At 36.7% G+C, this 22,632-nt stretch overlaps 1 protein-coding gene across 1 annotated transcript; it reads right to left on the bottom strand.

Moving 5' to 3' along the window:
• Nucleotides 1-487: 487 nt before the first annotated feature.
• TEX11 (testis expressed 11) lies at nucleotides 488-21,000 on the bottom strand. Its single transcript, XM_054695892.1, has 5 exons — nucleotides 20,957-21,000; nucleotides 19,407-19,487; nucleotides 19,196-19,315; nucleotides 5,341-5,421; nucleotides 488-496 (listed from the first exon to the last, which is right to left on the bottom strand). The coding sequence occupies exons 2-5, from the start codon at nucleotides 19,485-19,487 to the stop codon at nucleotides 488-490; spliced, it is 291 nt and encodes a 96-aa protein (XP_054551867.1). The 5' UTR covers nucleotides 20,957-21,000.
• Nucleotides 21,001-22,632: the final 1,632 nt, after the last annotated feature.

The raw sequence follows: 22,632 nt of genomic DNA, 5'->3' as shown, positions 1-22,632 counted from the left end.
CTCTCACCTTCTCACACATCTGGCTTGTACCCTGGTTCTTGTATAAACAAATAAATCTTTAACAAAAAATAAATAAATAACAACAGAGGAAAACTTCCCAAACCTGGAGAAATAAATATACATATCCATGAAGCTGAAAGAACACCAAGGTACATAAGCACAATGAGACCTGCACCGAAATACACAGTAGTAAAACTTTCGAGAGTTCAAGACAAAGAATGAGTATTGAAGCTTGCTAGTGGGAAGGAGATAACCTAAGAAGGAGCCCCTACCAAGCAAACATCAGACTTCTCTGAAGAAACTTTATGCACAAGAAGAGACTGGAATAACATGATCAAAATATTTAAAGATAAAAACTATCAGTCAGGAATACCCTATCCTGCAAATCTCCTTCATGTATGAGGGAGAAATAAAGGCCTACTCAAACAAACAGACTGAAGCAGTTGCAAACACTAGACCTTCACCCCAACAAATATTGAAAGATTTTCTATGTAAACTAAAGAGAGAAACAGACACAAAAAACTACAAAAGGAGGGCCTCCCCGGTGGTGCAGCAGGTCAAGCACAACGCTGTGAAGCTGTCCGCAGCCTCTGCAGTGCGTGTTTGATTCCCAGCCAGGCAGGAAAAAACCCACATGGCGCAGCAGACCTCTCCTGTCTTTCCTGCTGCTCCCTGCAGCAGTGTGTTTGGTTATTCTGCCTGTTCTGCTCCCTGCTCTGTCTCTGGTAAATTCTCTCTCACTCTCCCACACCTCTGACCTGTACCCCAGTTCTTGTATAAATAAATAAATCTTTAAAAAAAAGGACTACAATGGAAATATACATAATCACAAATATTAAGTACAAAATGGCAACAACAGACTTTCATATATCAATAATTACTCTAAATGTAAATGGACTAAACTCACCAACTAAAGGCACAGACTGAAGACACAGAGTATCTCTTTGGACTAGGAAACAGAATCCAAATTTCTGTTGTCACCAAGAAACCCAAGTGAGCTAAAAAGATAAACATAGGCTCATAGCAAAGGGTTGGAAAACGATTCAACAAGCAAATGGAACCTAAAGGAAGGCAGAGACAACAATACCTATATCCGATAAAATAGATTTCCAGATTAAAAAGCTAACGAAGAACAGGAATGGACATGATATTACAAGAGAACAATATATCAGGAAGAAATAAAACTTATCAATGTATACTCACCAAATGAAGGGGCATCAAAATATATAAGACAATTACTATCAAATCTGGAAACAGATACTGGGGAAAATATTCATGGCAGGGGACTTCAACACCCCACTTTCACCAATGGACATATCAACTAGACATAAAGAAGGACACAATAGCCTTCCACAAATAATTAGACAACATAGGCTTAATAGACATTATAGGGTAATGCATCCCCCAAAAAGCTGAATATACATTTTTCTCATGTACACATGGGACATTCTCCAGGACTGATCACATACTGGGTCACAAGACAGCTATCAGCAAATTCTTTAAGATTGAAATCAGGGCCTCCCTGGTGGCGCAGGCGGTTGAGCAACTATAACCAGAGACACACACGACGGGGGCGGGGGGGGGGAGGTGAGGCGGGGAGAAGAGGGATTGGGGTCAAAATAAGGGGGGTGCAATTGTATGGGGAATATAACCTAATGAAAATGCTACATCATGCAAAAATGAAAAATGATGTAAGAAATATATAAAATAAAATATTAAAAAAAATTAAAACTAGACACAAGAAATGCTGGTGAGGATGTAGAGAAAAAGGAACATGCTCACACTGCTGGTGGGAAATTTAAAATGGTCCAGTCAAGCTTCATTCTTTTGCATGTAGCGACCCAGTTTTCCAGCACCATTTATTGAACAAACTTTCTTTGCTCCAATGCATAGTCTTTGCTCCTTTGTCAAAGATTAGTTGACCATAAATCTGTGGGTTTATTTCTGGATTTTTCTATTCGATTCCATTGGTCTGTATGTCTGTTCTTGTTCCATACCATGCAGTTTTGATGATTATGGCTTTGTAGTATAGTTTGAAGTCTGGGAGTTTGATGCCTCCATTTCCTTCTTTTTTTTCAGTAGAGCTTTGGCTATTCGGGGTTTTTGGTGATTCCATATGAATTTCATCAATAATGTTCTATTTCTTTGAAGAATGCCATTGAGATTGATTGGAATAGCATTGAATCTGTATATCGCTTTTTTGGGATGGCCATTTTAATAATGTTTATTCTTCCAATCCATGAGCAGGGAATGTCTTTCCATTTCTTTGTGTCTTCTTCTATTTCTTTTAACAGTGTTTTATTAGTTTTCTTTGTATAGGTCCTTTACCTCTCTTTTGTTAGATTTATTCCCAAATATTTGATTTTTTTTGTTTCAATAATAAAAGGGGTGGTTTTTTTTATTTCTCTTCTTCAGATTTATTGTTTGTGTATAGGAAGGCTACTGACTTTGCGTGTTGATTTTGTATCCTGCCACTTTACTGAACTGACTGATGAGTTGAATTAGTTTTTCTGTGGAGATTTTGGGGTTCTCTATGTATATTATCATATCATCTGCAAATAGTGATAGTTTGACTCTTCTTTTCCTATTTGGATTCCTTGGATGTCTTTCTCTTGTCTTATTGCTCTGGCTAGGACTTCCAGTATTATATTGAAAAGCAGTGGTGAGAGTGGACATCCTTGTCTTGTTCCAGATCTTAATGGAATTGCTTTCAGCTTTTCACCATTGAGAATGATACTGGCTGTTGGCTTGTCATAGATGGCCTTTATGATGTTGAGGTATGTTCCTTGTATCCCAAGAATTTCAAGGGCTTTTATCATGAATGGGTGTTGCACTTTGTCGAAAGCTTTCTCAGCATCTATTGATATTATCATATGGTTTTTATATTTCTTTTTGTTGATGTGTTGGATAACGTTGATTGATTGACCACTACCTCACACCATACACAAAAATCAACTCAAAATGGATTAAAGAACTAGACATAAGACCTGAAACCATAAAATACATAGAAGGAAATATAGGCGAAACACTACGGGATTTGCACATCAAAGACATCTTTACAGACACATCACCCAAAGCAGTGATAGTGAAGACAAAGATAAACAGCTGGGACTACATCAAATTAAAGAGCTTCTGCACAGCAAAAGAGACAATAACAAAAACAAAGAGAAACCCACCAACTGGGAGAACATTTTTGCACCCAACACTAATGATAAACTGATCACAAAAATCTGCAAAGAGCTGATGAGACTCAGCAACAACAAAGAAAATAATCCAGTCAAAAAATGGGCAGAAGAGCTAAAAAGAAACTTCTCTGAAGAGGAAATGCAAATGGCCAACAGACATATGAAAAAATGTTCAACTCACTTGCAATCAGGGAAATGCAAATCAAAACTACCATGAGATACCATCTCACACCAATGAGAATGGCACATATTAAAAAAACTAGCAACAACAAATGTTGGCGAGGATGTGGAGAAAAAGGAACTCTTCTGCACTGTTGGTGGGAGTGCAAACTGGTCCAACCACTATGGAGAGCTGTGTGGAGATTTCTGGACCTACTAAACATAGAGCTTCCATATGATCCAGCAATTCCACTCCTAGGTATTTACCCAAAGGACACAGAAACATCAATTCCAAAGAGCACCTGCACCCTATGTTTATAGCAGCACTGTTTACAATAGCTAAGCTTTGGAAACAACCCAAATGCCCAAAAGTAGATGACTGGATCAAGAAGATGTGGTACATATATACCATGAATATTACTCAGCATTCAAAAAAGATAAACACATGCAATTGCAGCACATGGATGGCGCTGGAAGGGATCATGCTCAGCGAAATAAGCCAAAAAGAAAAAGAAAAATACCGGATGGTCTCACTCATAGCAGGAATCTAGAAAACTTAAATAAGGACCAGGAAATGAATATAAGAAAGTGAAAATCAAAATCAACAAAAACTATGAACCAGAGACACTTTTGGGGGTGGGGGGCGGGAGGGGAAGGATTGGGGTCAGAATGGGGCATTTGCAATTGTATGGGGGAATATAAAAATAAAATTTAAGATAAAAAAAAAAAAAATAAAATAAAATAAAATAAAATGGTCCAGTCAATATGGAAAGCTGTGTGGAAGTTCCTCAAAACATTAAAATTGGATCTATCACATAATCCAGTGATTCCACTCATAGGAATCTACCCAAAGGACACAAAAACACTAATTCAAAAGAAAACCTACACTCCTATATTTATTGCAGCATTATTTACAATAGCCAAGATACGGAAACAACTTAAATGACCCCCAGATAAATGGATCAAAAAGATGTGGTATATATACACAATGAATACTACTCAGCAATCATAAAAGATAAACTCATGCCATCTTCAGTGACACAGATGCAGCTGGAAGGGTTGGTGCTAAGCAAAATAAGTTATAAGGAAAAGACAAATATCAGATGATTTCACTTATATTCAGAATATAGAGAAACCAAAAGAAGGATCAAAAACAAAATTTGCAGGGCCTTCCCTGGTGGCACAGTGGTTGAGCACTGGGTTGCAAAGCTGCCCGTGGCCTCTGCAGCGCCGGTTCCATCCCCGGCCACTGGTGAGGGTCCCACAAAAACAAAACTTGCAAACTGACCATAGATCTGAGGCATATAGTGGGGGGGGGTGTCAAAACAGGGGATGAAAGAACATAAGGGATGATAGAGATAATCATGGGAGCTATGGTGGTGGGGAACTACAGGAACTACAACTGAGGGGAGAAATCAAATACTGTTCAAAAATGGACAATGTAATTATACACCATGGAATATTATTCAGCATTCAAAAAAAAGATAAAGACATGCAATTTGCAGCAACATGGATGGAGCTGGAAGGGATCATGCTCAGTGAAATAAGTCAGTAAGAAAAAGAAAAATACCAGATGGTCTCACTCATAGCAGGAATCTAGAAAACTTAAAAAAGGGACCAGGAAAAAAAAATAACTATAAGAAAGAAAAAATCAACAAACAACTACGAACCAGAGACACTTTATAGGGGGTGGGGGCGGGGAAAGGAGGGCTTGGGGTCAAAATAAGGGGGTTGCAATTTGTATGGGGAATATAAAAATAAAATTTAAATTAAAAAAATAAAAGGACAGGTTTATTAGAAAAAGGAAAAATAAAAAGAGAGGCACTTTAAAAAAAAACAGACAATGTAAGAAAAAAATAATTTTAAAAAAGAACAAAGAAAGCAAAACATTTCAATGATCAGCTAAGTAAAACTGATATAAAACACTTATCTCTAAAAGGCTAAGTGAAATAGTAATTATTCTTTCTAGGACTTGATACAGCATATTTTCACTTACCAATTTGGGGAGTCTTGTCAACATATCTTTACAGCGCAGTATACAGGTAGATGCTCTTTGAAAATCACCTTGAGCAACTGCCTGGTAAAGAAAAAAAAAAAAGGCCAAAAATTGATTAAAATGAAGTAACACGCTATTTGTATATAAGTCAGTTTAACCTATTTTTAACTGGTATTGTCTTGATTTGTTTTTTAATCTTTTTAAAAACATTGCTAATTGTTCAAGTTAAATATAATAGCCATCTCAAAATACAGAGAAATAAGAAGTAAGAACCTTTGGAAACACAGAATTGATACCAAATGCCTGGAAGTCATTTACTTTTTCTGGAAATGGCAAAACTGGTATGCAACCTTATGATATAATGCAATGCCTAATAGATGCTTCCTCAGCTTGAATAGCTTTTGTATTTATCTCCACACTAGAGGAGGTGCTTAGTACAACCCCACTTTGGAGCCAGAACAGTTACTCATATATTACAAATAACCATAAACCTTATGTTCTCATGGCTTTGGTAACCTCATCTATAAAAAAAGGATATTGTACAAAATTATCTCTAAGATTCCTTTCATCTCTACCATTTTATGACTGAACAGTACCTAGGCACTTTGTAGGAGAGGCTTGCTTCAGAAATTTAAGAATTTATCTGCCCAGTCATTTAAAAAAATGGACACTTACAAGAAAATAATGTCATAAAGAACTTTTTAGGGGAAAAGTCCTACATTTGATATTTTCTCTTCCTTATGTGATAAATATTCTTGTGTTTTAGATAAGAAAAGTATTGAAAGAAGGAAAGACAAAGAATATAAGAAGCCAGCTTCTCTTCAGTTTTCTCCACTATCTGCTGAATATTGAATCTGACATCTTGATGGATACCCTTCTCTAAGGTTTTAATTATAGTTTTTGTTAAAGGGGCAGAAAAATAACATAAAAACCCCAATAAGCCAAATCTCTATTTATCTATAGAAATTACAAGATAATATTCCCATCTATACTAAATATTTTATGAATACTTGCTGATTGATTCATTATTCAAGATGGAGAAAATATTATAAAAGAAAAACCTCATCTTAGAGGATGTTGTCCTCTGTTCTTATACCATGTAAAACAATATAAGCTTTTAATGTTAAAAGAGTAAAGTGTTTATCATTACTTAGATTTTTTTCTTAGAGGAAATAAAAGCCCTAATGAGTCAAGCTAATTTTGAAAAGTATTCATCTCCTTATGTCAGAAATCAACATTCAAACACGAAAGATAGAGAATTCAACTAAAAAGTCTTTAAAAAGAGGCAGTAAGATATAATGCTGCAGGCAGGGGTGGGGGCAGGGTGAGCCCTGTGCCACTGAGGTCTCAGTGTCTAAGGGTCTCAGGCTTGGGGAGCCAGCCTACACCTCCTTGTGGGCCTGGGGTGGGGACTGAGCCACCTCTGCATGCTATCGAAGGCCAGGGGAGGCGAATGCAAAGCTCCGCCTCCAAGGGATCAGACCTGACCTGACCCAGTCAGGCTGGAGGTACCAGCTGGGTGCCCCTACATGGCCTGGGTCTCGGGCAGGGGGCCCCAACATACCCCTGAATGGCCTAGATCTCAAGCAGGTGTAGGGGCCAGGCCATGCACCAAGAGGGGGGTATCCCCTCTGTTCTGACTCCCACTTCAATCAGATTGGTATAAGACATCTATAATTCAGGCACTCCTGCTGCAGACTTTCAGGAGACAAAAGGGACAAATCAAATCCCTGGACATTGTCTAAGGCAGACCCAAACAGAGCACGGCTGGATCTACAAGAAATAGTACCGTGAGACAAGCTGGTGTGGTGACCTACCACATGAGTTCCACCTACAACGTCTCCAAGGGCTGGGGAACCAAACCCCTGGCCCAGAGATGTGTGCAACGTGAGTGAGGCTTTCTGCTTTTCCAGCTGGGGGAGGAAAACATCAGAGATGTGACTTGGGACCGAGGGCAGGGCTGGCAACCATGAAAGGAGACTAGAGGGGCTGGTCCGACCATCTACTGGAGTCTGTCCCACAGGGAAACTTCTCCACTGACATTGGAGGGAAGCAGGGTTCCCAAGGCCAGAAGTATAAGACTCAGAAGCAGCATGATGTGACAGTCACCAGAAAGGATAGTACAATCAGCATGAATGAGGAGGCACGGAACCCAGAGACCACACTGGCCTGGAAAAAATGGGACAGTCTCCTACAGCACAAGAAGTTCCAAAATCAAAGAATCTGGACAACTCCACAGCAGCCCTACAAGAGGTTCCTGAACAGCTCTGCCTTACTACCTGCCTCCCAGTTGCTCCTGGGGATCTGAGCAGCCTGGTCTGCTATGGCCCAGGAGCCTAGGTCCTCATCCAGGAAAGGGGCAAGGTTCCAGGAAAAAGACAAGGCCTGTGGACCAATCATCTATCTATGTCTTGCAGCAAGGGAGGAGTAGGAGTGATCAGAGCGGGGTAGGAAGACACAGGAGAGCTGGTGGTGGTACATGGATGGAGGGCCATACCTAAGAGGAACAATAGGTATAGAAAGATGACCCACAAGAGAAGAAAAACGAATGAATGAATAAGAAAATAACATATAGTGTTGTACAATCTCTGTCACTCACCAAAAGAGCTTTTTGGCAATTGCATGCCCAAGTCCTACTACTTGGAGATTTTGATTCATTAGGTCTGGGATGATGCCAAGCCTATACGGATACAGGTTTTGGATTCCAAGCATTTCCACTTCACTTGTCCACTAAACTTAGGCAAGTCACAATCTTTCTAAGCCTCAATGTCTTTAATTATAAAATAGAGATAGTCATGTATAAGATTAATCTTACGAAGATCAAATGAAGTCATAGATTTTGAAGCATTTGGTAAGCTGTAAGGCAGTCAGTATACAAAAATGTGAACAATTTCAGCAGTCAAAACTACCATCAGTGCCAAGAATTGTAATAAAGGACATTATTTGCTCTTAAGTGGTACTCACTTCTAGTAAAGAAAGAAAACCTCCCAAGAATCATATCCTAGAAAATCCATAAAGCATTATAACTTGCACTGATGGATCAATGAACCTTAGATTTTCCCTAAGAAAAATAAAACCTCTGAGGTCTGATTTCAACTGCTTCTCAACAGCAACTAATTATTGTCATTATGCAAAGAATTTAAAAGACTGACCACCACCTAATATGCTACTAAATGCTAATGACAACACAATCAATCCAAAGATAGTAAAACATGCTGAATGAATCCACTGCAAATTTATACTTTCAATTGGACCCTCACTTCAGTTCAGTAAGCAGGAATGTTCTCTCCTAATACCATGTCAATTATATAGAAGATGCTCAGTAAAAATTAGTTTCCTTCTTTGTGGATTTTTTAGGGCATTTGCCACAATTGTTAAAGCCATTTTTCATATTCTTCAAGTGCTCTATAACATGCCATATCCTCCTACTGTATCTTCAAAATTTACTTCACTTTCCACTTTAACAAAAGAAAAACTCATGTGCGTCCTTATACAATATCTAAGTCCCCTCTTCAAGTTAAAATACCTCTTTTCTTACCAAAAAATTCAAAATCTTTTTAGTTTTCACTGCATAGCTGTTCATTACTGTAGAACTTCATGTTTTGGGCCTCCTTAGTGGCACAGGAGTTAAAAGTCTCAGCACTTTTAAGTTATCACCAGCCAATGTGGCATGAGTTCAATCCCTGGCCAAGGAGCTAACCTACATGGTGCAGCAAACCTCTCCTGTCTCGCCTGCTGCTCCCCTCAGCAATGTATTTCAATAGATCCACCTGTTCTGCTCCCCACTCTGTCTCTGGTGAATCCTCTCACCCCCTCTGGCCTGCACCCAAGTTCTTGTATGCATAAATAAAAATAAATCTTAAAAAAAAAATGTTTCTTTTAAAGCAGCAACTCTTTTTTTAAAAAAGATTTATTTATTTATTCGTACAAGCACTGGGTACAGTCAGAAGCGCAGGAGGGTGAGAGGATTCACCAGAGCCAGACCAGGGAACAGAACAGGCAGAAGGACCGAAGTACACTGCTGAGGGGAGCAGCAGGCGCAGCAGGAGAGGTCTGTCGCACCATGTGGGACCCTCGCCGGTGGCTGGGGATCGAACTGGCGCTGCAGAGGCTGCAGGCAGCTTTGCAGCCCAGCGCTCAACCGCTGTGCCACCAGGGGAGGCCCTAAAGCAGCAACTCTTATAATGCATCTGTTTACAGCTTTGTATCTCCCACAGAACTTACCTTAAGCTCCTGTAAGAGAGGTACCACATATTGTCATTGATCTTTTCATTTCTAGTGTACAGATGATCCATTTACATAGTAGTCATAAAATAAATGTTTATCCTTCTAAATATGCACTTGATGGGATTAATTTCCAGCCCCTTCTGGTATATGACCCATCAATTAAACCCCTTTCTCTTTTTTTTCTAGTAGCCACCTTTTAATTTTTGACACTTTGTGTGATTTCATTTTTCTCCCACCACCACCACTTATATCCTTCGGACCGTTTTTCCATCTCTATTCCTTCTTAACCTCAGAAAACTCACTTCACTATTTTAGTGTCCACTAGATTTTTTTAAGTATTTTGTTTTTTATTGAATCATCTACTGCATAAATGTACAATGTTTGTCTGTCATTATGACTCGCTTGTTGTACGTAGATGCCACATTTTGTCTTTCCTTATGGTTGAATAGTAAGTATTCCATCATGTGTATATGCCATGTGTTCGTAATCCAATCCTCCATCAGTGGACACTTAGGTTGTTTCCATGTTCTATTATAAGTAATGCTGCAATAAACATTGTAGACCATACAATTATTTTAATTAATGGTTTAGTGTTCTTTAGATAGATGCCCAAGAGTGGGATTACTGGGTCATATGGTATTTCCATTTTCAGCTTTTTGAGGTAAATGCAAATTTACCTTATGCCAATTTCCAAATGGTTGCACGAGTTTACATTCCCAGCAAAAGTATAGAAGGATTCCTCAGCATCCTCTCCAGCACCTACTGTTGAAGGTCTTTTAATATGTGCCATTCTCGGGCATCCCTGGTGGTGCAAGGGGATAAGATGCAACCTATAAAGCTGTCCGCAGCCACTGCAGCAGGAGTTCGATCCCCGGCAGACCTCTCCTGACTCACCCAGTTGCTCCCCTCAGCAGTGTATTTCAGTACATCTGCCTGTTCTGTTCCCCACTCTGTTTCTGGTGAATCCTCTCACCCCCTGCACCTCTGGCTTGTATTACAGTTCTTGTATGCATAAATAAATCTTTTTTTAAAAAATGTACCATTCTCATAGGTGTGAGATCTCATTGTGGTTTTGACCTGCTTCTCCTTTATTAAAACCAATAATGAACACATTTCCACGTATCTATTGATATTCCGGATATCCTCTTTGATGAACTGTCTGTTCAGATCTACTACCCTTTATGAATGGAGTTTTTTTTTTAATTAATTGTTAAATTCAGTAAGTTTTTTGTATATCTTGGGACATAACCTCTTGTCAGTTTTTAATGGTGAATATTTTCTGCCATTCAGTGGGATGTCTTATCAGTCTACATATTTTCTTCCACTGTGTAAAAGCATTTTTAAATCATCCAATTGTTTATTTTTGCTTTTATTTCCCTTGCCATATAGGTTGAGTCTCAAAAAGTATCTTTATCGTTGATATATAACATATTGCCAATGTTCTCTTCCATATATTTTATTGTCAGAGGTCTTATAGCTATATATCTAATCCATTTGTAATTTATTGTTGTGCATGGAGTTAGTGATCCAACTTCATTCTTTTACATGTGGCTGCCCAAATTTTCCCAATACATTTGTTAAAAGAGATTGTCCTTTCCCCATTTTATGGTCATAGCACCTTAAGCATGAATTAAGTTTTGAGAGATATATATGGATTTATTTCTGCGCTTTTGATTCTGTTTCGCTGATCCATGTGTCTATTTTCATGCCAATAGCATATTGTTTTAATTAGTATTACTTTGTACTATAGTTTAAAGTCAGAAAACATGATGCTTCCATTTCTCTACCTTATACTCAGGATTGCTTTAGCTATTTGAAGCTTTTTATGGTTCTATATAAATGTTAACACTTTTGTTGAATTTATATGAAGAATGTAAGCTGATGTTTCAATAAGGTCTGCATTAAATTTATCTATCACTTTTGGTAAAATAATCATTTTGACTGTATTGATTCTCCCTATCCAAGAGCATGGAATGTCTTTCCATTTCCTATGTTATAATCTATATCTTATTTTTTACATCATTGTTCATTTTTAAACAATATTTGCTCCCCCCATAATCTATATCTTTCAGTAATATCTTGTCGTTTTCATTGTGTAAGTCCTTTAGTTCCTTCATTAGGTTAAATCCTAGGTATTTTCCTTTTTGATGTGATTGTGAATGGAATTATTACCTTAAGCTTTTCTTCTCCCTCATTATTTGTATAGAAAAACTCAATAGATTTTTGTCTGTTCTATTGTTTCTAATAGTTTTTTAGTGGAGTCTTTAAGGTTTTATATATACACACACACACACACACACACACACACACACATACATATATATCTCATCTGCAAACAATGACAGTTTCACATCTTCCTTTGCAATCTGGATTCCTTTTATTTCCCATTGAAGTCTGAATGCTTTAATACTTCTAATGACAATGGCAATCCCTGTCATATTCTTGATCTTACACAGAAAGCTTTTACTTCTTCACCATTGAGAATTATATTGGCAGTAGGTTTGTGATATATGCATAGCCTTTATTATGCTGAAGTAGCTTCCTTCTAGTCCCATCTTGTCTAGAGATTTTATAAATGAGTGCTGAATTTTATCAAATGTTTCTCTGTAGCTACTGATAAGATTTTTATCTTTTCTTTTGTTGATTATATTGATTGATTTATGTATATTAAGCCATCCTTGTATCCCTGGGGTATATTTGTAATGTACTATTGAATTCAATTTGTTACTATTTTTATTTTCATGTCTATATTCACCAGGGATATTGGTCTGTGGTTTTCTTTTCTTGTCCTGTCTTTCTCTGGTTATGGTACTGGGTTAATGTTGGCATAGTAAACTGTATAAAGGATCACTCCCTGTCCTTAAATTTTTAGAAATAATTTGAGCAAGATGAACTTGTGTTCTTTATTTTTATTTTTTGGAAAATTTATTATATATTTTATAACTAATAATTGTTTTATAACTAATAATTGTAATTTATTATGAAATTATAAAATTTAAAAATTTTATAAAAATTATAAAATTTTCAAACATACCACAAAGTTGAAATAGTTTTACAGTGAATACCTATGTACCTATCACCTAGATTCTACCACTAACATTTTACTGTATTTGCTGCCATATTTCTATAAAAATTATGTTTATTGAGATAAAGTTGATTTACGACACTGTATATGTTTTAGGAGTATAGTTCATACCTCTACAAATGTATGTTACCACATGACAACCACCGCCAAAGTACCAATAATCTTCCACAATAGTACATTGAGCCCTCCTCCCCCTCGTTCTGGTAGCATCAGTTCTACAGTCAGACTTCAAGGGTTTGCTTTGATTTGGTTTTGTCTATTCCTTTGTTTTTCATATTTCACATATACATGAATCACCCAGTACTCGCCTTTTCCTTCTGACTTATTTTGCTCAGCATAATCCCCTCCAGTTCCATCCATATTGTTGCAAATGTTAAGATTTTATCTTTTTGTGGCTAAGTACCATTCTATTACACATATATACCATATCTTCTTAATCTATGCATACTTCTCTGGGCACTTGGGTTGTTTCCATACCTTCCCTATTGTAAATAGTGCTGTAATGAACATAGGGGTCCATAAATATTTTCAAATTAGTATTTCCATGTTTTTATGGTAAATATTCAGAAGTTGGAGCCCTATAACTATTAAAAATTATTGATGACACAAAGAAATTTTAGCTAGATTACAGTAATCAATATTTACAATATTATAAATTAAAACTAAAAATGAAACATTGGAAAAAATATGTTAATGTAAACAGCATATTTTTATAAAAACTATATTTTCCAAAAATAGAAGAAATTTAACATAATAGTATCACTATATTACATTTTTACAAATCTACTAATGCCTGGTTTAACAGAACATCTGGATTCTCATATCTGCCATTGCATTCTCATATCTACCTATTGTAATGTTTAGGTTGAAGTATATAAAGAAAATCAAGTCTCACATATATATGTATCAGAAAATAGTGTTTTCAGATCATTTTGGGTATTCTTTGCTAAAACACAAATTTCAGGAAGTGGCAGCTTCTTAAAGGCTACTTGCAATGAGAACTCTGGAATCATAACAATGAAGTTTTCATGCCCAATTTACACTGAAACCATGGGTCTATCTTAAACTTTGACTCAATCTTTAACCCATGCATGATTTTGTAACAACATGAATGGGTAATCTGGAAAATATTGGTCGACTGAGTTATGTAGATATAAAAAAGTTGACTCATTCCATTGTAATATGTCAAGGAAATCACATTCATCCTCAACACTCTTACACAACTTAGTGCTGAAAGTCCTCAGCACAACATCTTAAAAAAGGAAATAAAATGCATACACAATAGAAAGAAATAAAACTGTCTCTATCTGCAGATGACATGAAAGTCTACATAGACAATTCCAAAGAATTTATTTTTGAAATTCTAGAATTAATAAGTGAGTTCAGCAGAGATACGAGATCAACATTAAAACTGGTTTTAGGAGAATCACTGTTAGAATGGTGAAGCAAAGACCTCTGAAATTCTATTCCTCCAGAAAAGCAATGAGAACATTGGTGCAAATTATCAAAATGATTTTTTTCAGACCTCTGGAAATCAAACAGACATTTTCAACAATCTGGAAAATATTGCCTCAAAAAAAGTAGTTGATTTTTCTTGAAAAAATAAATCTTGGTAAAAACGGCAAGGTTTGCAGCATATTTAACTTGCCTATTTTTATGCCCCTCTCTCCAGCCCTACAGCAGTATTGAAAACCAGCATATTGGGAACCATGTTGGTTGTGGAAAACAACAGCTTAACAGCTACTAGAAGAGAATGAATGAGTTTACAACGGGCAAAAAGTCCCATCCCCAGAAAATTGTCACTAATTGACCAGCCTGGAAGCTCCATGGAAAAGCTTAGCTCACAGGACTTTTTTTAAGATATAATTCACAAGCCATAAAATTCACCATTTTAATGTATATGATTCAGTAGTTGTTAGCATATAAACAAGGTTATGTAATCATTACTACTATCTAATTCTAGAATATTTCCAACATCCCAGAATAAAACCCTGCACCCATTGGTAGCCACTACTACCATCTTTTCTCAGCAACAAGCAACCAATAACATACTATCTGTTAGGATGTTCTTGTTCTTGAAAGTTAATGCAAATAGAAAGAAAGAACACATGTTCTTTTGTCTTTCATCTAGAAAACATTCTCAAAAGTTTATACAAGTTGTAGCATGCATGAATACTTCGGGGTTTTTTAATGGTTTGATTATATTCCTTTGTATGGGTATTTTGTTTATCCGTTCATCAACTGATTCATATCTGGGTTGTTTCTATTTTGAAACTATTGTGGATAATGCTGCTTGAAGATTTGTTACAAACCTTTGAATGAATGCATGTTTTCAATTCTTCTGTGTATACACCTAGAAGTAGAACTGCTGAGTCATATGAAAAATTTAACTTTTTGAAGAAATTCCAAACTTTTACACAGTTATTGCAGCATTTTACAGCCTCACCAAAGGTGTATCAGTGTTCCAATTTTTCCATTTCCTCACCCACACTTCTTATTTTCCATCCTTCTAATTATACATATTTGAGTATGAAGTGGTATCCTCATAGTGATTTTTGATTTGCATTTCCCAAAAGACTAATAATATTGGGCATCTTTTCATTTGCTCACTGCCATCTATTTATCATTATTTGAGAAACGTCTACTTAGACGTTTTGTCCAATTTAAATTTGGGTTATTTGCCTTTTACTGCTGTGTTCTAGAGCTCTTTATCTATTATAGATGCTACACAAAAATTTTCTCCCATTCTGTGGGCTGCCTTTTTCTTTTTTTTTTTTTTTTTTTTTTTAAAGATTTATTTATTTATGCATACAAGAACTGGGGTCTAAGCCAGAGGTACGGGGGGGTGAGAGGATTCACCAGAGACAGAGTGGGGAGTAGAACAGGCATATCTACTGAAATACACTGCTAAGAGGAGCAGCAGGCGAGACAAGAGAGGTCTGCTGCACCATGTCGGTTGCTCCCTGGCCGGATGGGGATCGAACTTGTGCTGCAGTGGCTGGTGATAGCTTGATAGCGCGGTCTTTAACCCCTGGGCCACCAGGGAGGCCCCCTGCCTTTTTTCTTTTTCATAGTGTCTTTTGATGAAGAAATGTTTTAATTTTGATAAAGTTCAGTTTAGTAATTTTTTTTCCCTTAGTGCTTGAGATGTCCATATGTGAGAAAATGTTGCCTAATCCAATGTCAGAAAAATTTAAATCTATGAGGCCTCCCCTGGTGGCGCAGTGGTTGAGCGCTGGGTTGCAAAGCTGCCCACAGCCTCTGCAGCGCCAGTTCGATCCCCGGCCGCGGGGCGAGCGTCCCACATGGTGCACAGACCTCTCCTGCCGCCCGCTGCTTCCCTCAGCAGTGTACTTTGTCAATCTGCCTGCTCTGCTCTTCCCCCTGGCTCTGGTGAATTCTCTCACCCTCCCACACTTCTGACTGTACCCAGTGCTTGTATAAATAAATAAATAAATTTTTTAAAAAAATTAAATCTATGCTTTCATCTTAAGAGTTCATGTTTTGAGCACTTATTTTGGGGCATTTGTCCACAAATGTGGGGTTTTATTTATGGACTCTCAGTTCTAGTCAATTGACATATATCTGTCCATATGCTAGTACCACATTGTCTGATACTATAGTTTCTTTTCGTTTCGTTTTCCAGGCATAAAGCAGCTTTGGCCACCAATCTAGGCCTCAATTCGAGAATGAACAAAGGACTGTAAGATGTCTGTTCTATCCTTGAGTAATATAAGAATATCATCAATCAGGTGTCTCTTTGTTCACTGCCTGGGGAAGTTACTATAGTTCTGCAGTAAATCTTGAAATTAAGAGCTTTGTTCTTTTATCAAGATCCTTTTGCCTATATTGAGTGTCATAAATATCTACAAGAACTTTAAGATTAATATCAATTCTGCAAAAAACAAGCAGTTTGAATTTTGATAGGAATTGCATTGAATCTATAGATCAATTTGAGCAATTACCTACCATATTAACAAGTCTTTAAATCCATGAATATAAGCTATTTTCCATTTATTTTTATCTTCTTGATTTCTTTCAACAATATTTTATAGCTTTCTGCATATTAGCCCACATTTCCTTTGTTAAATGTATTCCTCAGCATAATTCCTAAATAATCTTTACTCTCAAATGCCATGATCTTATTTATAGACTAGCCTAGGAAATCCACAAAAAAAAAAAAATTCAATGAGAATAAATAGGCCCAGCAAGCTACAAAACACAACATAAAAAAAAAATATTGACTTTCTATACACTAAAAATGAGTAAAACAAAAGTTGAATCATGAAATCTATTCCATTTAAATTAGCAACAAAAAATAAAATTAGAAATAAATTTGACAAAAACTGTAAGACTAATACACTAAAAACCACAAAAGATTGATGAGAAATTAAATAAAGCCTAAATAAATGGAAAGACATCCTATATTCACATATCTGAAGACTTAATATTCTTAAGATGGCAATATTCCCCAAGTTGAACTATGGATTCAATGTAATTCCCAACAAAATTTTAACTGACTTTTGCAGAAACTGATGTGCATATCTTCAAATTCATATAGAAATTTAAGGGACTCAGAAGAGGCAAACAATTTTGAAAAGAACAAAGTTGCAGGGCTCAAACTTCTATGTTAACTTTCTACAAAGCTTCAGTAATCAAGATTGCAATACTGACAAAAGGATAACATATAAATCAATGGGGAAAAAACTGAAAGTCCAGAAATAAATTCTTACATTTAGGATTAATTTATTTGTTGCATGCAAATACAAATTCAGTGAGGAAAGAATAGTCTCTTTTTTAAAATGGTGCCAGGACAGACAGATGTTATCCAGTGCAAAACAATGAAGGTAGATACCTACCTCGCCATCATATGAAAAATTGTCTTAAAATGGGTCACAGACTAAATGTAGAAACTAAAAACCATAAGAAACTATAAAACTCTTAGACTAAAATACAAAAGTAAGTAATTGTGACCTTGGGTCACAAAAAGACACTTTCTGATTTCAAAATTTACTATATAGCTACTGTTATCTAGATAGGGTAGTACTGACATAAGGACAACAGACAGATCAATGGAATAATATCCTAATGTTATTGAGACATGAACCCTCATATTTATGATCAATTGTTTTTGACAAGGGTGCCAAGACAATTCAGTGAGGGGAAGAAGAGCCTTTTCAACAAATAGTGCTGGGACCACTGCATAGTCACATATAAAAGAATGAAGCTGGACCCCTACCTCACGTCAGACCCAAAAATTACTCTGAAATTGATTGTTAAAAAAAAAGAAATTGTATAAATCTAAATGTAAGTGCTATAACTATAAAAGTCTTAGCTATGGAGAAACTGGAGCCCTCAGACATTACTGGTGAGATATAAAATGGTATGGCCATTGTGGAAAAGAGTCTGGCAGTTTCACAAAAGGTTAAAGACAGAGTTACCATATTATTCAGCCATTCTACTCATGATATAATAGATAGGTAGATATCTCAAGAGAAATACAAACGATGTACACACAGAAAAACTATACATGAATGTTCACAATAGAATTATTCATAATAAGCCAGTATTGGCAACAACCTAAATATTCATCAACAATTAATGGAGAATCAAAATGTGGTGTACCCACATGGTGGTAGATTATTTGATAATAAAAATGAAGTACTGATACATTCTATAACTTGCTACAACATACATGAACACTAAAAACAAGCTAAGTGAAATAAGCTAATCACGAAAGACCATATGTAATGATTTCACTTATATGAAATCCAAAACAGATTATTTATAGAAACAGAAAATAGATTAGTAGTTGCTAAGGTTGCATCAGAAGCAATAGGATGTAACTGCAAATGTGAATGTAACTGCACATTTCTGTGAATATACTAAAACCATTAAATTATATGCTTTAAGTATGTGAATTTTATAGCAATATGATTTATCTTTCAATAATAATGTTAAAAATGAAAATAGGGCCTCCATGGTGGCACAGGGGTTAAGTCTCAGCACTATCAAGCTATCACCAACCACCGCAGCATGAGTTCGATCCCCAGCCAGGGAGCTAACCCACATGGAGCAGCAGACCTCTCCTGTCTCGACCACTGCTTCCCTCTGCAGTGTATTTCAGTAGATCTGCCTGTTCTGCTCCTCACTCTGTCTCTGGTGAATCCTCTCATTCCCTGCACCTCTAGCCTATACCCCAGTTCTTATATGCATAAATAAATAAATCTTTAAGAAAAAAAAGAAAGTCACAGAGACAGGTATTTCAAATAGAGGGCACTGACATAAATAAATGACAGCCATTATATGCAGTGGTTTAAAATTGTTTAACTATTTGTCAGTCTTTTCAACCTCATACATCCCAGAGATACCAATCAACATTAGTAATATTACCTACAGATATAAAACAGACAAAAGGTCAAATATAATAGCCCATAAATGGCAAATGACACCTGACTTTCTTATAGTGGTTACATCTTATCACATTTGTATTTACATACACAAAATGCCCCACTGAGAGACTCTAGTGACTATGATACCTACTGACTCTGCTTGATAAGACAACACTTTCAAGAGGTCCCTCTCCACGGTAATCTTCTGCATAGTCAATTGGGTCTCAGGAAAGCTCCTCTGCATTAATTTAATATATAATTTCTCCAGATTCTGGAAAATAAATCCAAATTAAACAAAATTTAATGATACTAACCACAACAGTTACTGTAATTGCCACAGTTAAAAATCACTAGTAACTTACAGCCATTGCAGCTTGAAAAAATTCATCAGCAATCACAGCATTTCCAATATCCACCCACCCTTTTCCTGTTTTCATATTCATCTGGAAAAGAGAAGTTAGAAAACAATTTTTAAAAGATTCATACCTCCTCCAAACTGGTTGAGAGGGGTATTTGAGAAAATATCTAATCCTCTGTCTATATTCAGTATTATAATCCACAGAAAATAAAAAAGTACCAGTTATTCATTAGTTATATTCTGCTTTGAACTTTATAATTTAAGAGAAATTGTCTTGAGAAAAACAATAGCAAAAAATTAACAGACTTAAAAACACATCTTCTGAGGAAATATTAAAAAAATACACTGGTGGGCCTCCCCGGTGGCTCAACGGTTGAGTGCTGGGTTGCGAAGCTGCCTGCAGCCTCTGCAGCACCGGTTTGATCCCCAGCCACCGGGTGAGGGTCCCACATGGTGTGCAGACCTCTCCTGCTGCCCGCTGCTCCCCTCAGTCTGCCCGTTCTGCTCTCTGCTCTGACTCTGGTGAATTATCTCGCCCTCCCACGCTTCTGACTGTACCCAGTGCTTGTATAAATAAATAAATAAATCTTTAAAAAAAATACACTGGTATAATTTAGATAGGGAAAGAAAGTCTGAAAACAATGACTCATACTTTAAGAGCATTATATGATAAGCATTAGACTAGGGTTTTACTATTTTAATTACAATTCTAATAATTTTTTTATTTACCTGACAAATATTTATTAAGTATGCTTTACATGCCAGGAACTCTGAAGAAGCTTACAGTATTGTAACTGACAGACATCTAAGGAGTCCATAAATAATATGAACAAATGCCATGGAACAAATGCCATGCAACAAAGCAACGACTATATCAAGATGGAGGATTAAATACAAACTACAGCCACCACTTCTATTATAAATCCCTGGAAATTTTATTTATATATAGATATCTATTATATAAATTTTACTATAAATCTATACATAGTATGTAAATATATTGTAATTTTTATATACCACAAATCCCAAAAAAGTTACCTGTGGACTTACATATATTATCTAGAAATAAGAAAATGCATACATATTTTTCTTATGCAATAAAAGTGTCCTAGAAAATAAGGGGCAGTTTTAGGTGACCTGAAATTATGAAGAATCTCTGAAAAACACAGCAAAAAGGATGAAGCAAAACCAACATATCAAAATGCACAAAAACGCAAGTTGTGGAAGCATCCTGCAAGTGAACAGTAGGACTATCAAGCAGTTGGCTTCCCCCCAAGTTCCAAAATATCTTCACTTCTCCCCACCTCCCCAGGAACAATGCATACAATCACTAAAACTGAAGAAAAATAGAGTTTCAGTGGTCGACAACACAGTCATTGTAAAACATTTCCATCAGTTACTACATAGTCAGGTTATAGTAAACAAAGTATTTCTGTGTGACACAGTATTTCACAGAAGACTGCCAAGGAATCTCAAATCAATATGAGCAGTATTACCAAACAATTGAAGGAAACCAAAACCATGAAAAGATATCACACTCAAATACAAGAATACCTGAGGAAATAGAATTAAGAAAGCCAGCAGATGGAAAAATGAAGAGAAATACCATTATTGCTGCACCTCCCCCTGCAGTGACCCTCAGGGCTAATGGCTGTTGCCATGGTCCCTGAGGTCCGGCGTGGGCAAGGAACCATGCGCGCAGGGGGAGAACAGCAAACTCCCTAAGATGCAGAGAAGCCGAATGCCTGCCAAGAGATAACGACCACCAGAAGCTGCCACAAAGATGATTAAAAGAAATGCTGACCACCTGGAAACTTATCTCGCTTTCTCAAGGCCCACAAACTTTATTCTGCTACAACTGTCTCTCTAAAATCTTTCCTTTTTCTGGTCATTGATTGCTAATTAAAAAACATACGTAATTTAATAATTAGGCTAATGCAAATGAAACATTACTAAACACTGTGTTATAATAGAATTATTAGTTTAATAATCTTTCTATTATGTGCTTGACTTTAGTACCTTTGATATTAACTGCTTTATAATATAAATTCACCCATGACAATTAATTATGAGTAAACATAAGTAAGTAGTAGTAGTAGTTAGTACAACAAGAATATAAGAAAGAGTTAATAGCCTGTCTACTTAGGAATGCAGCTAGGTCCAGATGTATTTTGGACATAAATCACTGCCCTGTCAATGATAAGCTAAACCTATGAGCAAGCTGATTTCTTTGATGTTTACCGATCCTATGCCTTTAGAAAAAACATATATATACTGACCACTGACTAAAATAAAGTGCACTCATATTTACACTTTCTTGAAGAGTGTCTGTTTGTCATTTCTTTAACCGAATCCCTGACCACCCTGCGCAGTCTCTCAACCCTGAGACGGCCTCATCGTCTACTGCTGTGCTGGTCCGCGGCACATTATTATCCACAGAATTAAATAACAGTCACAATCAATGAGATGCTCCTTTTAGATTTCATCCTTCGAAATCAACAAAGCCAAAAATACAAATGTTAAAAGTGAAAGAAGGTGGAATGATAACGGTGAGGAAATGTAGAGAGAGTGGTGATATTCTCACAAAGTGAGAAGTAAAGATATACTCTCCAAAATTGATGGAGAAAGATATAAAATGTTAAATATATTATTTAAGTCTTAAAAGGCAGCAATGATATCAGTTAAAAAATTGTATACTATAGTATGACATCCACAACATGGCCATAAAGAGAGGCTGGGATCAAAACCTCTCATAAAAACAACTAAAACAAGGACTGATAATAAGCTTTTAGCAAAATCCAGACACTTGGAACCATCTATATGACACCAGCAATTTTCCAAGACGCCCAAGAACTCTAAGTGAGGGGCGGGGTGGCAGCAAAAAAAGGAGCCGTCCATCCCTCCCTGGGCACCTAGTTGAACGGGGAAGCCTAGCCCTCCAAGGCAGCCAATATTCTACAGCCCAGACTGAATTCCAGCCTGGAACTCCCAGTACCACACCCTACTATATCTGGAACCCACAAAAATACACAGGTGAGCAAATCAGGCCTCAGCACCAGCCACCAGCTCCACAAAAGCAGACACTTTTTTTTTTTCTTTTCCCTGAGATACAACTCAGGAGTAAACCCCCTGCTGGGAGGTACATCCCAATCAGCCCTCAGGCGCCACCTAGTGAACAGGGCCAAAACACCAGTCACCAGCACCTGCTAAGCCCTCAGCCCAGCCATATC

Source organism: Talpa occidentalis, unplaced genomic scaffold (genome assembly GCF_014898055.3).
Source record: "Talpa occidentalis isolate TD23 unplaced genomic scaffold, MPIMG_talOcc4v2.1 talOcc4.15, whole genome shotgun sequence".
Taxonomy (NCBI): Eukaryota; Metazoa; Chordata; class Mammalia; order Eulipotyphla; family Talpidae; genus Talpa; species Talpa occidentalis.
Note: the sequence above shows the minus strand (reverse complement) of the source record. Positions and strands in the feature narration are given on the sequence as shown.